Source organism: Lagopus leucura, unplaced genomic scaffold (assembly GCF_019238085.1).
Source record: "Lagopus leucura isolate 7727_CA_CO unplaced genomic scaffold, USGS_WTPT01 Super-Scaffold_100027, whole genome shotgun sequence".
Classification (NCBI taxonomy): Eukaryota; Metazoa; Chordata; class Aves; order Galliformes; family Phasianidae; genus Lagopus; species Lagopus leucura.
The window spans coordinates 6,397,401-6,408,650 of NW_024962278.1; the positions used below are offsets into that span (position 1 = coordinate 6,397,401).

The 11,250-nt window shown below is 41.0% G+C and overlaps 1 protein-coding gene across 4 annotated transcripts in view; it reads left to right on the plus strand.

Annotated features, from left to right (window-relative positions):
• The window catches only part of CSNK1A1 (casein kinase 1 alpha 1), a 33,031-nt gene extending 23,018 nt beyond the window's left edge, over nt 1-10,013 (plus strand). For 2 of the 4 annotated variants that reach the window (XM_042880564.1, XM_042880567.1), the window contains 3 exons: nt 827-933; nt 1,778-1,926; nt 7,363-10,013. In XM_042880564.1, the coding sequence (XP_042736498.1) occupies nt 827-933; nt 1,778-1,926; nt 7,363-7,370 (264 nt within the window). In that variant the 3' untranslated portion in view covers nt 7,371-10,013. Of the gene's footprint in view, nt 1-826; nt 934-1,777; nt 1,932-7,362 lie in introns of those variants that run through there. The other 2 variants (XM_042880566.1, XM_042880565.1) reach the window with 2 other exon arrangements.
• The last annotated feature ends 1,237 nt before the right edge of the window (nt 10,014-11,250 follow it).

Genomic DNA, 11,250 nt, shown 5'->3' on the forward strand with positions numbered 1-11,250 from the left:
ATTTGACATTTACCCTCTTGGATAAATAAAACCAAGGCAGATGTATATAGGCCGCCTTTACCTGTTTAGATGTCCTCTGTATCTCAAGTGCGTCCTGTAGTAGAATTGGATGTCAGTGATCTTCAGAGGTATGTCACAGAGCAGTGATTTTTATTTCTCTCTTCAGAGTTCTCCTGGGCTATACAGCCACGTGCTGGTTAACAGAGGTCCTTGAGAACGCATAGTTTTGCACATCAGAATGGCACCAACAGTCTTACTATTGAACCGTTGCTCATTCTTTTCTTTCTTGTAGTATAGTATTATGTATTTACAGTTACCTACTCAATTGCGTGCTTGAACACATTCTAAATTGAGAAGTACATAACACAGAGCCCAGAGTCTTTGAAAGAGGTTGAGGTCTTCATGATTTAAGTCTTCATGCTTACTGGTGGTAAATGTCCATTGGTATGTTCAATCAGGTTATCAAGAAAATGAGTGTAATCTCTTAAGATCAATTACTAGGATTATGTATTTCAGAGGCCTAATTAATAAGAAGTAGGATTAGTTAATTGCTTAAATGTTGTATGTTGAAGGTTTTTGTATTTATGATTGCAAATAATGCATCAAGTAATGATTCAGGAGGGGAAAAAAAACATGTACCTGGTAACTTGCTATCAAATCTGCTTTCTAAAATACAGGGTAAGGGAATAACAGAGGCAAGGTGGAATTTAGGGATTTGAATCTTCAGCCAGCTTTCTTTTTCTGTTATAGACTCAGCTTTTTGCCTTAGGAGTGTATGAAGCCCTTTGTTCCAAATCATGGCTTGATTAACACTGTTGATTTACAGGGATTCCCTGCAGAATTTGCCATGTATCTGAACTACTGTCGTGGCCTGCGTTTTGAAGAGGCACCAGATTACATGTATCTGAGGCAATTATTCCGTATTCTTTTCAGGTCAGTCTCAAAGTGCAGTAGAGGAATTTGTACAGCCAGTAACTGCTCTGGAACTTGCACTGCAGAAAGCTGCAGTGCCTGGTGTTGGAGCTCTGGGTCTTTTTTCTTTCAGAGTTGGAAAAGTGATTATAGTTGCTTCAAAAAGACCCTGAAAAAATACTGCATGATATTTATGTATGAAGGAAAAGATTCTGTTGCTTAAGAGTTCTGTGATCTTACCACGAATGCTAGAGAGTTGAGCCTATGCTTCAAAATCTGTTGCAAATGGATTGAGGAGCTGGCCCCTTCGTGGAACTGTTTGAAGCTTTTCCTGTTTGGCAGACAGTGATGAGAATAGCAGCAGTACCCAGGAGACTGATTTCAGAGGAGGGGCATAGAGCTGTTTCCTTAAGTTTGCTAGAGAATCCAGAACATAAACCCAACCTTGCAGAGTGAGTAGTGTCTGCAAAAAGAGGAGCTATACTGATGTTTTAAGAGTCTCCAAGCTTCTAGAATCCAAAGAAGTTGTATTTGCTAAATTTGGAATTTATGATACTGCAGTTCCTTATGGAACTACATATACTTTAAAAGGCTGAGAATCAGGGTTAAGACAAAGCAGTAATCTGGGTTGCTGCTGAGACAAATGTAGACTCTTGCATAAAGAAAGAAGAAAACTCTGCTTGATGATATTTGGGCTTACTTCAAGAATCCATTTCAGTTAGCAGTTCTTAGCATTTGTGTATCATTCATAATCTCCAAAGCAGCTTACAGAAAGAGTTAATCTCTAGTTCTGGGTTTTCAGCAAAGACTGCTTTACCAGTGAGGTAGTTATGATATTGTAGTAAAGTATTTCACTCTTTTCTAGGACCTTGAACCACCAATATGACTACACATTCGACTGGACAATGTTAAAGCAGAAAGCAGCACAGCAGGCAGCCTCTTCCAGTGGGCAGGGGCAGCAGGCCCAAACCCCCACAGGCAAGCAAACTGACAAATCCAAGAGTAACATGAAAGGTTAGTAGCCAAGAACCAAGTGACGTTACAGGAAAAAAAATTACACTAATTTGGACAATGTTGGCAATTCAAGTGTTAGATCAAGGAGGTGGTTAAAAACATACATTTGGCTGTTAATTGAAAAAGCAAAAACAAAAAGACGTCCTTGGAGAATTTGACTACTAACTTTATACCAAAATGTCCTTGTTCTTCATATCATTTCTTCTGGGGATGTTGGGTCATTTTAACCACTGCATCTTTTGCTCCTGCATTAACCACTTTCCAAAAACAAGGAACTGACCTGGTGTTGGGAATGGGACATTTTTATTTATTTTTATTTATATATATATATACATATATTTGTATATGTATAAATATATAATACAATCCAAAATCCTAGACCTAACACTTCTTAAAGGATAATTCTCATCAACTAGGCAAGGATCTAGAGACTTTGGGTTCTACTCTGTTCCAGCTGTTGTAGTGCTGTGGGTTTGTTGCTGTTCTGTATGCCTCAGACATCGCAAACAGAAAATTGTGGATGGTCTGGCTTCCTCCAGTGGGTTTACACAGAGACATTTGATCCACAGTTAAAGGAAAGCACTAGTGAGCTCAAAATGTCTTGCCTAAATTGAGTAACCCTGAACTGCTGTGGACTGCCACGTCACAATTTTCTGAAGTACATAGATGGCTTGGGTGGGTTTTCAGGTTTCTGGACTATTTTTAATGTTTCTAGGTTATGGTTTCAAGGGGAAATGTTGCATAATGTTCATACAGTTATGTAAAAGCTAGAAAATTAAGTTCTGAAGAGGCACTTAAGAATTTTTTTGACATATTATAGGCTTTAATTTTTTTAAGTACCTCTCCAGTGTTAGTCTAGTAAGCCACTAGAATGAAACACTGCTACAGCTATTACAGCCAGTTTTAGCATGAAATTGACTCTTCAGGAAGAGGTTTGGATAAGATTGAAGTTGTGGCGTTGATCAAATAGAGAGAGCAGGTTCAAGTTATGTACTGAGATGTTGCTACTGCTTGCTACTCTCCAGTACATTCTTGTCTTGACTAACTTTTATTATGTATTTTTACATATGTAGTTAGCAGTCTAACATGGTAGATTTAGGTGGCAAATAAAAGCAGAAGTGTTTACAGAGAGCTTCTCAAAATACTGTTTTTTATGTATTGTGGCAGCATTCAAACCTTACCAGGTAGCCTGAGTCAAAATAACTATCCAAAGGTGTACGTTGTCACCTTTCTGAGTGAAGTAAAATACCTGCTGATCTTTCCAAGACTCAGTCTGGAAGTTTCCTGAAGGAAAAAAAAACTCAATAGGATTTCTTGGTTTGTTGGAGCAGACAGGTGTTACAACATTGAAAGCTGTGAACCAGTTTCCTTGATTGAAACTGTGGTGCATAGCAGACTTGGTGATAACTAAGCAGGCATAGATTATTTCCTGAAACAGGAAGTTGTGGTTGAAGTTTAGAACCCAGTGCAGGAGCCAGTCCTATTCAGTGTGTGGAAAGGTTGGTTATTACAGCAGGAAGAAGTAATCCGGGTGAAAACATTCTGCCCAGCAACTGTTCTGTAAAGTGAAGGTTTTGCAGGTTGTGGCCATCTGTAAACCAATGCTGTCTTGAAAATCGAGTTTTATATGCATTTGAAATGCTGATTTGATGGTGAAGTATTCTAACATTTAATGTGCTGATTGGCTGGCTCAGGAGTTATCTGGTCAACTGCTACACCGTCAGTAAAGGCTGTTATCATTATCTGCTTCCATTTCCTAATAATGAGTTAGTGGCAGAATAAAAGCTGCAGCTGGGTGATGAGCGCGAATAACGAGCAGCCGTATGGCTGAACCCAGGAGCATTTCTGTCCCTCGATGGACCTTCCCCTTGTGCACGATCCTTGGGCCCTGAGCCTCTGGAAGGAGTGTGTTCTTGGGAGAATCTCCATGGCTCTTGGCATGGCAGCCTCTCAGTGGAATGATTCCTTCCTCTCCCATTGTGAAGAGAAGATCCGTGATGTGTAGATTGATCAAGCTGTAATGTTGGTAAAGCACCAAAGTCATGCGTGTGAAACATCGGAAGGTTTTCCAGCTTCTTAAAATGGATAGCTTAATCACTTCATCAAAGCAAAGATGTCAGCTTACAAAAATCATACATGCATTTCTGTGGGGAACATTGCCTGTTAACAAAGATCAGAAGCCAGCTAAACTCAAGCAGGAGGTTGCATGACTCTCATACGTTGGTGTCACATTGAAGATTAATGAAATAATGCATGGTTATTTTTCTCTAGTGTTCAGTTACATTCTCCCATAGTTGCTGTAGTAAAGGCTGTCCTGAACTGGCTTAAAGATCTTTACCATACCAAATTATAAACACATCCAGTGTAACAGGAGTACTGGAACTAGCATTTTTAATGCAATTTTTATGCAATATAGCATTGCTATTGGAGGTGTGCATCTTGGGGGCAAAAAATCAACCTTTAAATGACATTCATCACTTCTTCTGACAGCGTGTTCATTTCTAGGCTGTCCTTAACTGTGTTTCATGTTAAACCATTTCACAGGTTATTCAGGCTGAATATTCTGCTTGCCTCCAGGGTAGTCCCTTCACTGGCCTTTAGTATTTTTTCTCCTGTCCCTGTCTTCTGGAACTCTGCAATGTCTTTTGTAACAGCAAGATGAACTGGTTTTGATCTTGGGAGAGGTGAACTGAACAGTGCTTCCCTGCTGATTCTGGGAAGTTCAGCTCAATCTCTTGACTGACAGTGCAGTAGTTCAGGTGTGATTTGTAACAATGCTTACAGTCAGCTTCCCTCAGATATGAAACTGATTGAAACAGTCATTATCCAGAATACATTGTCATTCCATTTGAGAGATGTTGTTCATTCACTTTGATGTGGAGCTGTATAGCCTGTCAAGCAGTCCCATTAACATTCACTGGATACCTTTGGTCATGGCAGTGTTTCTCAGAACACACTGCTCATTTTGTGAGGTTTAGCCAGTTGACAACTAAGCAATTCTCACTGCTTGTTTCAGCAGGAACCAAATAATTCTGTAGCTACAGGAATATTAAAACAGTTTGAGCATCCATTGTATACTGTTGTGGACATGAAAGTTTGGGGTAACGCCCGGATAGAAATAGACAGAGATCTGAACTGGCCCTATATATGGTGAACATATCTACACAGTGGTAATAGGACCTGCAAGGGCCTTTATGGGTTGAATGCAGTTCCCTACTGATATTTGCAAAGTTGGGCATTATGTTGCCAAGTACCTTAAATTTGAGGTTTTCCAGCTAGAAGCAACTTGCCTTTGAGTGACTGTGTCACTATTGCCTTCCAAGCTTTGGATAAAATAGTTTAGGAAAGTGGAGGGAGGAGCCATGACCAGCAGGATGAAAGGTGAGTGCTCTTAACAGCGCTGTGCATACTGCTGTGCTGCTCAGTCAGACTGGATTTTGAAATGGCTTATTTCTAAGTGTTGACCATGAAGAACAGCTATTCAACTAATAATCTGATACATGGGGATGACAAACTTCTGGTTTCTTATTTTTGATTCAAAGAAAGGTGATCCCTGCAGCTTGAAGACACTGGTGCTGAGTGTTTGCAATTGAGAGTCTGAGAGATCTATTGTGAAAAGGTGAGCAGCATGCCTGCTCTGGTTCTGAGTGTCCTTACTTTGGCCCATACAAATCTGACTTCTTGAGGTAGCTGAAATGGATCTGAGTTGAACAAAAGCATGATCCAAGTGACTTATACCTGTGTATGTAGAGCTTAGATGCTTGTCTGATATGGAGAAGCCCTGCCAAAGATAGCGGTATTGCATTGTCTGCATGGTTTTTTGTGTATCAGTTGTCAGATTGGAATCTGGAGCACTATATTCTGCCCTTCAAAAGTGGCTCAATTTTCCAGACTTTTGTACAGTAAAGACTATTACTCCAAAGCAAACAGCAGCACATCATTTGTTAGTATATCCTTTGTCCTCAGGTTCAGGATCCCTTTTTTGAAATGTCCAGGCTCCTGAGCAGTGACTCAGTCTGTTTGTTTCTGTATGGGGAATGGACTCCATTCTTAAGTTGGTTTTGGCTGCTTAGATGGAGAAAGTGGTTCAAGTGATGAATCTGTGTTCACAGATGACCACGTTACATGGAAAAACAGCGTAAATGTCAGCTGTGTGAATCAAGGAAGGGCTGTGAGCAGCTTTATCCCAGTGGAACCAAGGGATCACTGGGGCTTCTGTGAGAATTCTGCACTGCAGTAGGAATGATTGCTTTGATGCTGCTGCAGGACTTTGTTTTTTTAACAATTGCTAGTGTTGCATAAGGGGAAGTCTGTTATTTTAAGACTGGATTCACACAAAGCCATTGAATCTCTTCTGAATTACCTGTAACTTATGCTGGAAGAGTTAAAGCTATTTTCTGGCTGTTACCCAGATATATGTGGGATGGAATGTCAGGCCCTGTTTAAGGCTTGTTTACATTTGCTTTGCTCTGGATGATAGCACAGGCTATCGCTGAGGTCAGCTTTGGAGTTCATTCTGGAGATGATTCTGTTTGAGGGGGAAAAAAAGAGCTGTTGCTTAAAGGAATTAACACGTTCAGAGAATGCAGTGCTGTTTGGAGGCCATCACAGTGAAACTCGCTCAGTAGTCTTCAGTTGAAATTTCTTTTACAGCACAGGCTGCTACCTGAGTCATCAGAAATGAGTACGTAAGCAGTCTCATGAAGATAAGACCAGCTTAGTTTGCAGTAACTGGTTCTTTGAGATCTGTGTGTGTGTTCCTTTCATTTCCCCTTCCCACAGCACATTAAACTTGTCACTTGCAGTTTTGAACTCCTAAACAATTGTTCTCTATGCCCCCCTCTGGGTCACATTATCAGTTAGACTCGTCCTTCCGAGAACAGAAGGTATTCTGGGTTTCTAGCTAATGTAAAGCTTCTGTTGTGGTTGCCCAGAGCATCGTACATCTGAGCATGTAGTGAGCACCAGTCATTGGAAGGTAAGTTGTTTCTTTTCCTTCTGTCTGTGTGTACTGCTGTGCTGTGTCTCTGAAGAGCACCGCTGCAATCAGATGACAGTTTGACTTTCAAGGATATGAATGTGAGGCATGGCAGACGAGTAGAAAACAATCCTATGAAATTACATCCTGCTTCCTAGAGGCAATAATCCATCCTTCAAACTGTTGGTCTGAATTCCTGTTTGAGTAATGTGGCATCCAGCTGGTGCCTGAACCCTTTCTCCAGTGCAGCAGTAGGTGTGAGTGAGAGCCACGTGTTTGAGTTAAAGGATGATGGCAAATACTGGTTAAACTTTGGAAAAGCACAAGAACTTTGCAAAATTCGGAGGTGGAACAGCACTTTCCCCTGTGACCATAACTGATGTTTACTTTTCTTACCCTGAAGGCTATTTCTCACTTCCATCCTGTATCAGTAAGTTGCCCTTGTGTTTGTCTTGCAGGTTTCTGAGCGTGGAGAGGATGGGACAAAGCAGAGCAGATTGGAGCAGGACTTGTCACTCCCCAAATCCTAGAAATTTAGTTCATACGTACACTTGCCAGTGGCTGTGGGCAACCATTTATTGGTGTAAAGAACTTAATATCAGTATAAACTGGCTCTGGGCAGTGTCAATGATGCTGCACTTTGAGTTGTAGCAGCTGTAATTGTGAATATTACTGAGATAGTGAAACATGGTGTCCAGTTTTCTATTGCATTTTTTTCAAGTGGAAAAGTTAACTAATGGTTGACACACAAGTGGAGAAAATTGTGCATATGCCAATTTTTGTTACCTTTTTACTTTGAACTACACTGCTTATGAGATCTCATTGTTTTGGAAGAATGGCATGAACAGTCTTCGGCAACAGTTGTGATAATTGTAAATGCTCACAATTGTGCACTCTTTTCTGGTTATTCCTCCCTGGGTTTTGAAAGTTGTACACTTAAACATTCTTAAAGTTGTTGGCTTCTATGTGCAACATACCAAGCCAGCTGACATGGTAGTAACCAAAGATTCCAGTTTTTAAGCGTATGAAAGACTCTGCCTGCTTACCTGTGCTAGAAATAACAGCATCTAAAGTGAAGACTTAAGAGAAACTTAGCGACTACTAGATAATCTTTAGGACTCTGCATTAACTCTATAATGTTCTTGGTATAAAAGGAAAAACAGCATATTTGTCACGAAATTTAGTTAACATCTTACAACTGAACCTGTATGTAAGTTGCTTAGATAAATGTAATCACTGTAAACATCTATATGATCTGGGATTTTGTTTTTATTTTGAAGCGGGAGCTTTTTTGTTTACAAGTTCATTAAAAACTAAAAACCGTTTCTGTAAGGAAATTTTTTTTTTTAATTTGCCTTGTTAATCCAGTTCAAGAGAAATCTGCATTACCCTGTTTTTTAAACCAGGTTTCAAGGCCATTTGTTAAGCGAAAGAAGTCATATTTCTTTCTAAATCATTTTAGACGTAGTGTTGTAACTCTTCCTCGTTTTGTTTTTAAATGGATTTTGTATTTTTTTCTTGAGGGGAAGGGGCAGTCTGGCATTTTTATAACCTGCTGTTTGAGACCCATCCCTCTGCTGAGATTGGCTTCTTTTCAGAACGGCATCTTTTGCAGACCCAGTGTTGGCAGCCTGAGCGTTGCCACGTCATGCCTCGGCTGGACTGCCTTGTGATTGCCTCCTTTTGGGAAAATTCAGACGGAGTTTTTGGATGGTTTTAAACCAAGGTGTTTTCTTTTAAGTTCCTGTGAAGTGGGTATGAGTGGATTTACTCTTGTTCTCAGACAGCCTCACGCCATGCAGAGTTCACATTGGTTACTGCCCCGGGCTGTCTTCCTTCTCACTTTTATTCTAGCCCAGCTGAAAGACAGAAATAATTTTATTGCTGATAATTCTTTAACAGTGTAATTTATTCCTTTATAGCATGTCAGAATAAATTAAAAAAAAAAAGTCTGAAAATGCTGCCAGATGCCTATTGTGTAAATGTTGTTTGTATGTTAGCTTTTTAGCCAGTTTCCATGCATGTAACAGTTTCTGGTCACAATTCATATTTCTACCGTTTGGAAAAATCTTTTGTTTTGAAAACTGTCTCTTCAAGGTCATAACAACCACACTGTGCACTCTGTCATCTTAGAGTTGTAATCTGGATCAAGGCTGCTCACTTGCGCGGTCGCTGTGCATGCTCCCTGTACAAGAAGGATCTGCTCTGAGGAGATGTTGAACTTGAGCTGGAGAGCACTGTGTGCTCACGAATGCGTGCATAGATTAACCTGGAGTGCAGGGAGCTGGAAGTCTGCCAGGCTTCAGAGATACCCCTGCAGCTTTGGAAACCTGTCTGCTGTTTAAGAGCATTCTTTGTTACCTGGGAGGTGAAGGAAATGTAGCTCTCTCTCTTGGCTAGGGTATTTTTAAAGTTCTGATCATTGCCCCATCCACTAATGGATGCTTTAAAAGCCATGCCTCAAATGAAGACTGGTATCTTTTCTAAAAACTGGTGTCTAGAAGACTGTGCTAATTCTTTAAGATTTCAGATGTCTAGGCAGTACATCTGACAGCATGCATTGGCATGGGTGGAAGACATCAATGAAACACCTCCTTGGCAGCTGGTTTCAGAGTGGCCGTTTGGATTTGTTTGGTACCTCTTCTCTTGCTTTGACGTACAATGCTCAAAAATAAGAGGAAATAATTTGGTTTCGGGAGAAGAAATTTCCTCTGTTCATTAAACTTAAACTTCTAAGAGGGTTATCAAAGATGAAAAACAGAACTGTCCTTGAATAAGCAAGAACAGCCTGTAGTGCTTGGTGTGTCAGAATGCGTTGGTTTGTAGTTCTTGCTACTGCAAGTCTTGCAATACAGAAGAGTGCGGAGTCCAGTTAGTCTTTCAAACTTGCTATGTTAATAGAGTTTACTTCTACACAGAGGTGTGAGCTGAAACTGTCAGCCCTGTTGTGCTTCGTTGCAGAAAGCCAGCCTTCGCCAGACATGCTGACCAAGATGGCAACCCTTCTCAAAGAGATGCTGTGATGATATTGAACACTCGTTTGCTGTATGATCTATTTGGTTTGTAAGGAAGATTTAAAACAAAGCATTAAAAACTATGTGGATCTTGACTTTCTGGTTGCAGCTTTGCAAAGGTTTTGTGTTGAGAGGTTTATCTGTTATCCTGATGCAAAGTGAAATATCTGCAAGCAAACTCGGGCCCTTCACAAGTACTTATTTACAAAGATGGCCGTAAAGTACAGGAACTACAACCTTGTGCTCCCTGGAAGGTGCTGGAGTTTGGAGAACAAAACTAGTCTGTGACCAGCAGGTTCTCAACCATCTTCCTAAGCTACATACAGCGTTTTAAAGCAATTAACTTCTTTATGGCAACCGAGGCATTTTAAGGCCACATTTAAAAGGCTTGCTTAAGTGGGAGGATGGAGTGTTTGCGTGGTGTGCTGATTCATAATTGTTTAACCCATTTAAACCATTCCTTGTTGCAAGCAATTAAGAGCCTATTTCTTTTCTCCCACGTAAAAGGCACTCAGAAGAGTGCTTCAGGTCTCATCTGGATGAGCAGTGTCCCCCATTGCCTCTTGTTCTGTGCAGTGTTGGGTGTTGGTGATAGTGGTGAAATCAAACTCTTCTCACACACAGGCATGTGTGATACTGTGTCAGCCTGGAAAAGCTATCGATGTTTTTGCTAGCTTTGCTAAACCTGTCCTGTGTGTGTGATCCTGGGTTTTTAACCTTTTGCTGGTTTCTGTTGAATTTCACTTGCAGAGTTTGTGGTCTTTGTTTCTCAAGCTTCCACGTTGGTTTGTTCTGCCAGCGCATTGTGCTGTTCCCAGTGGGCTGGTTCAGGTGTGCTGCTTCCAGCAGCTCAGATGTGGCTTTGTGTGCTGTGCTTTTCCTACTAGGGATGCAGAAGAGCTGAAGGTGCCTAAGGCAGCTGCTGCTACTTTGGGCAGGAGTTGGAGTAGAGACCTTCCTGCAGTCCCTTCCAACTGGGATTCTCTCTGTGATCCTGGGCCGGTTTTTTACATGAGGCTTTAATTTCTCCTGACAGCATTCTTCAATTTAGAAGATTTGTTGCGTGGCCAGCTTCGTCAGCCCATCTGCTCCTTACTTAGTCACAGTGAAATCATAATGATTTCATATCAACTTGATGTCATAACGCAAGTTTATGATCACTGCAGGCTCCAGACAAAAGGGAAAAGGGGGCTGGGAGGAAGAGCTGTCTGCTCTGAGCACTGATGTCTCTGGAAGCATGAGGCAAGGGACGACGCAGAGGAAGTGCCCACCCTCCTAATTGGGCCTGAGTGGAACAACTGCATTCATGGTGTGTTCTAATGTGGAAATTGC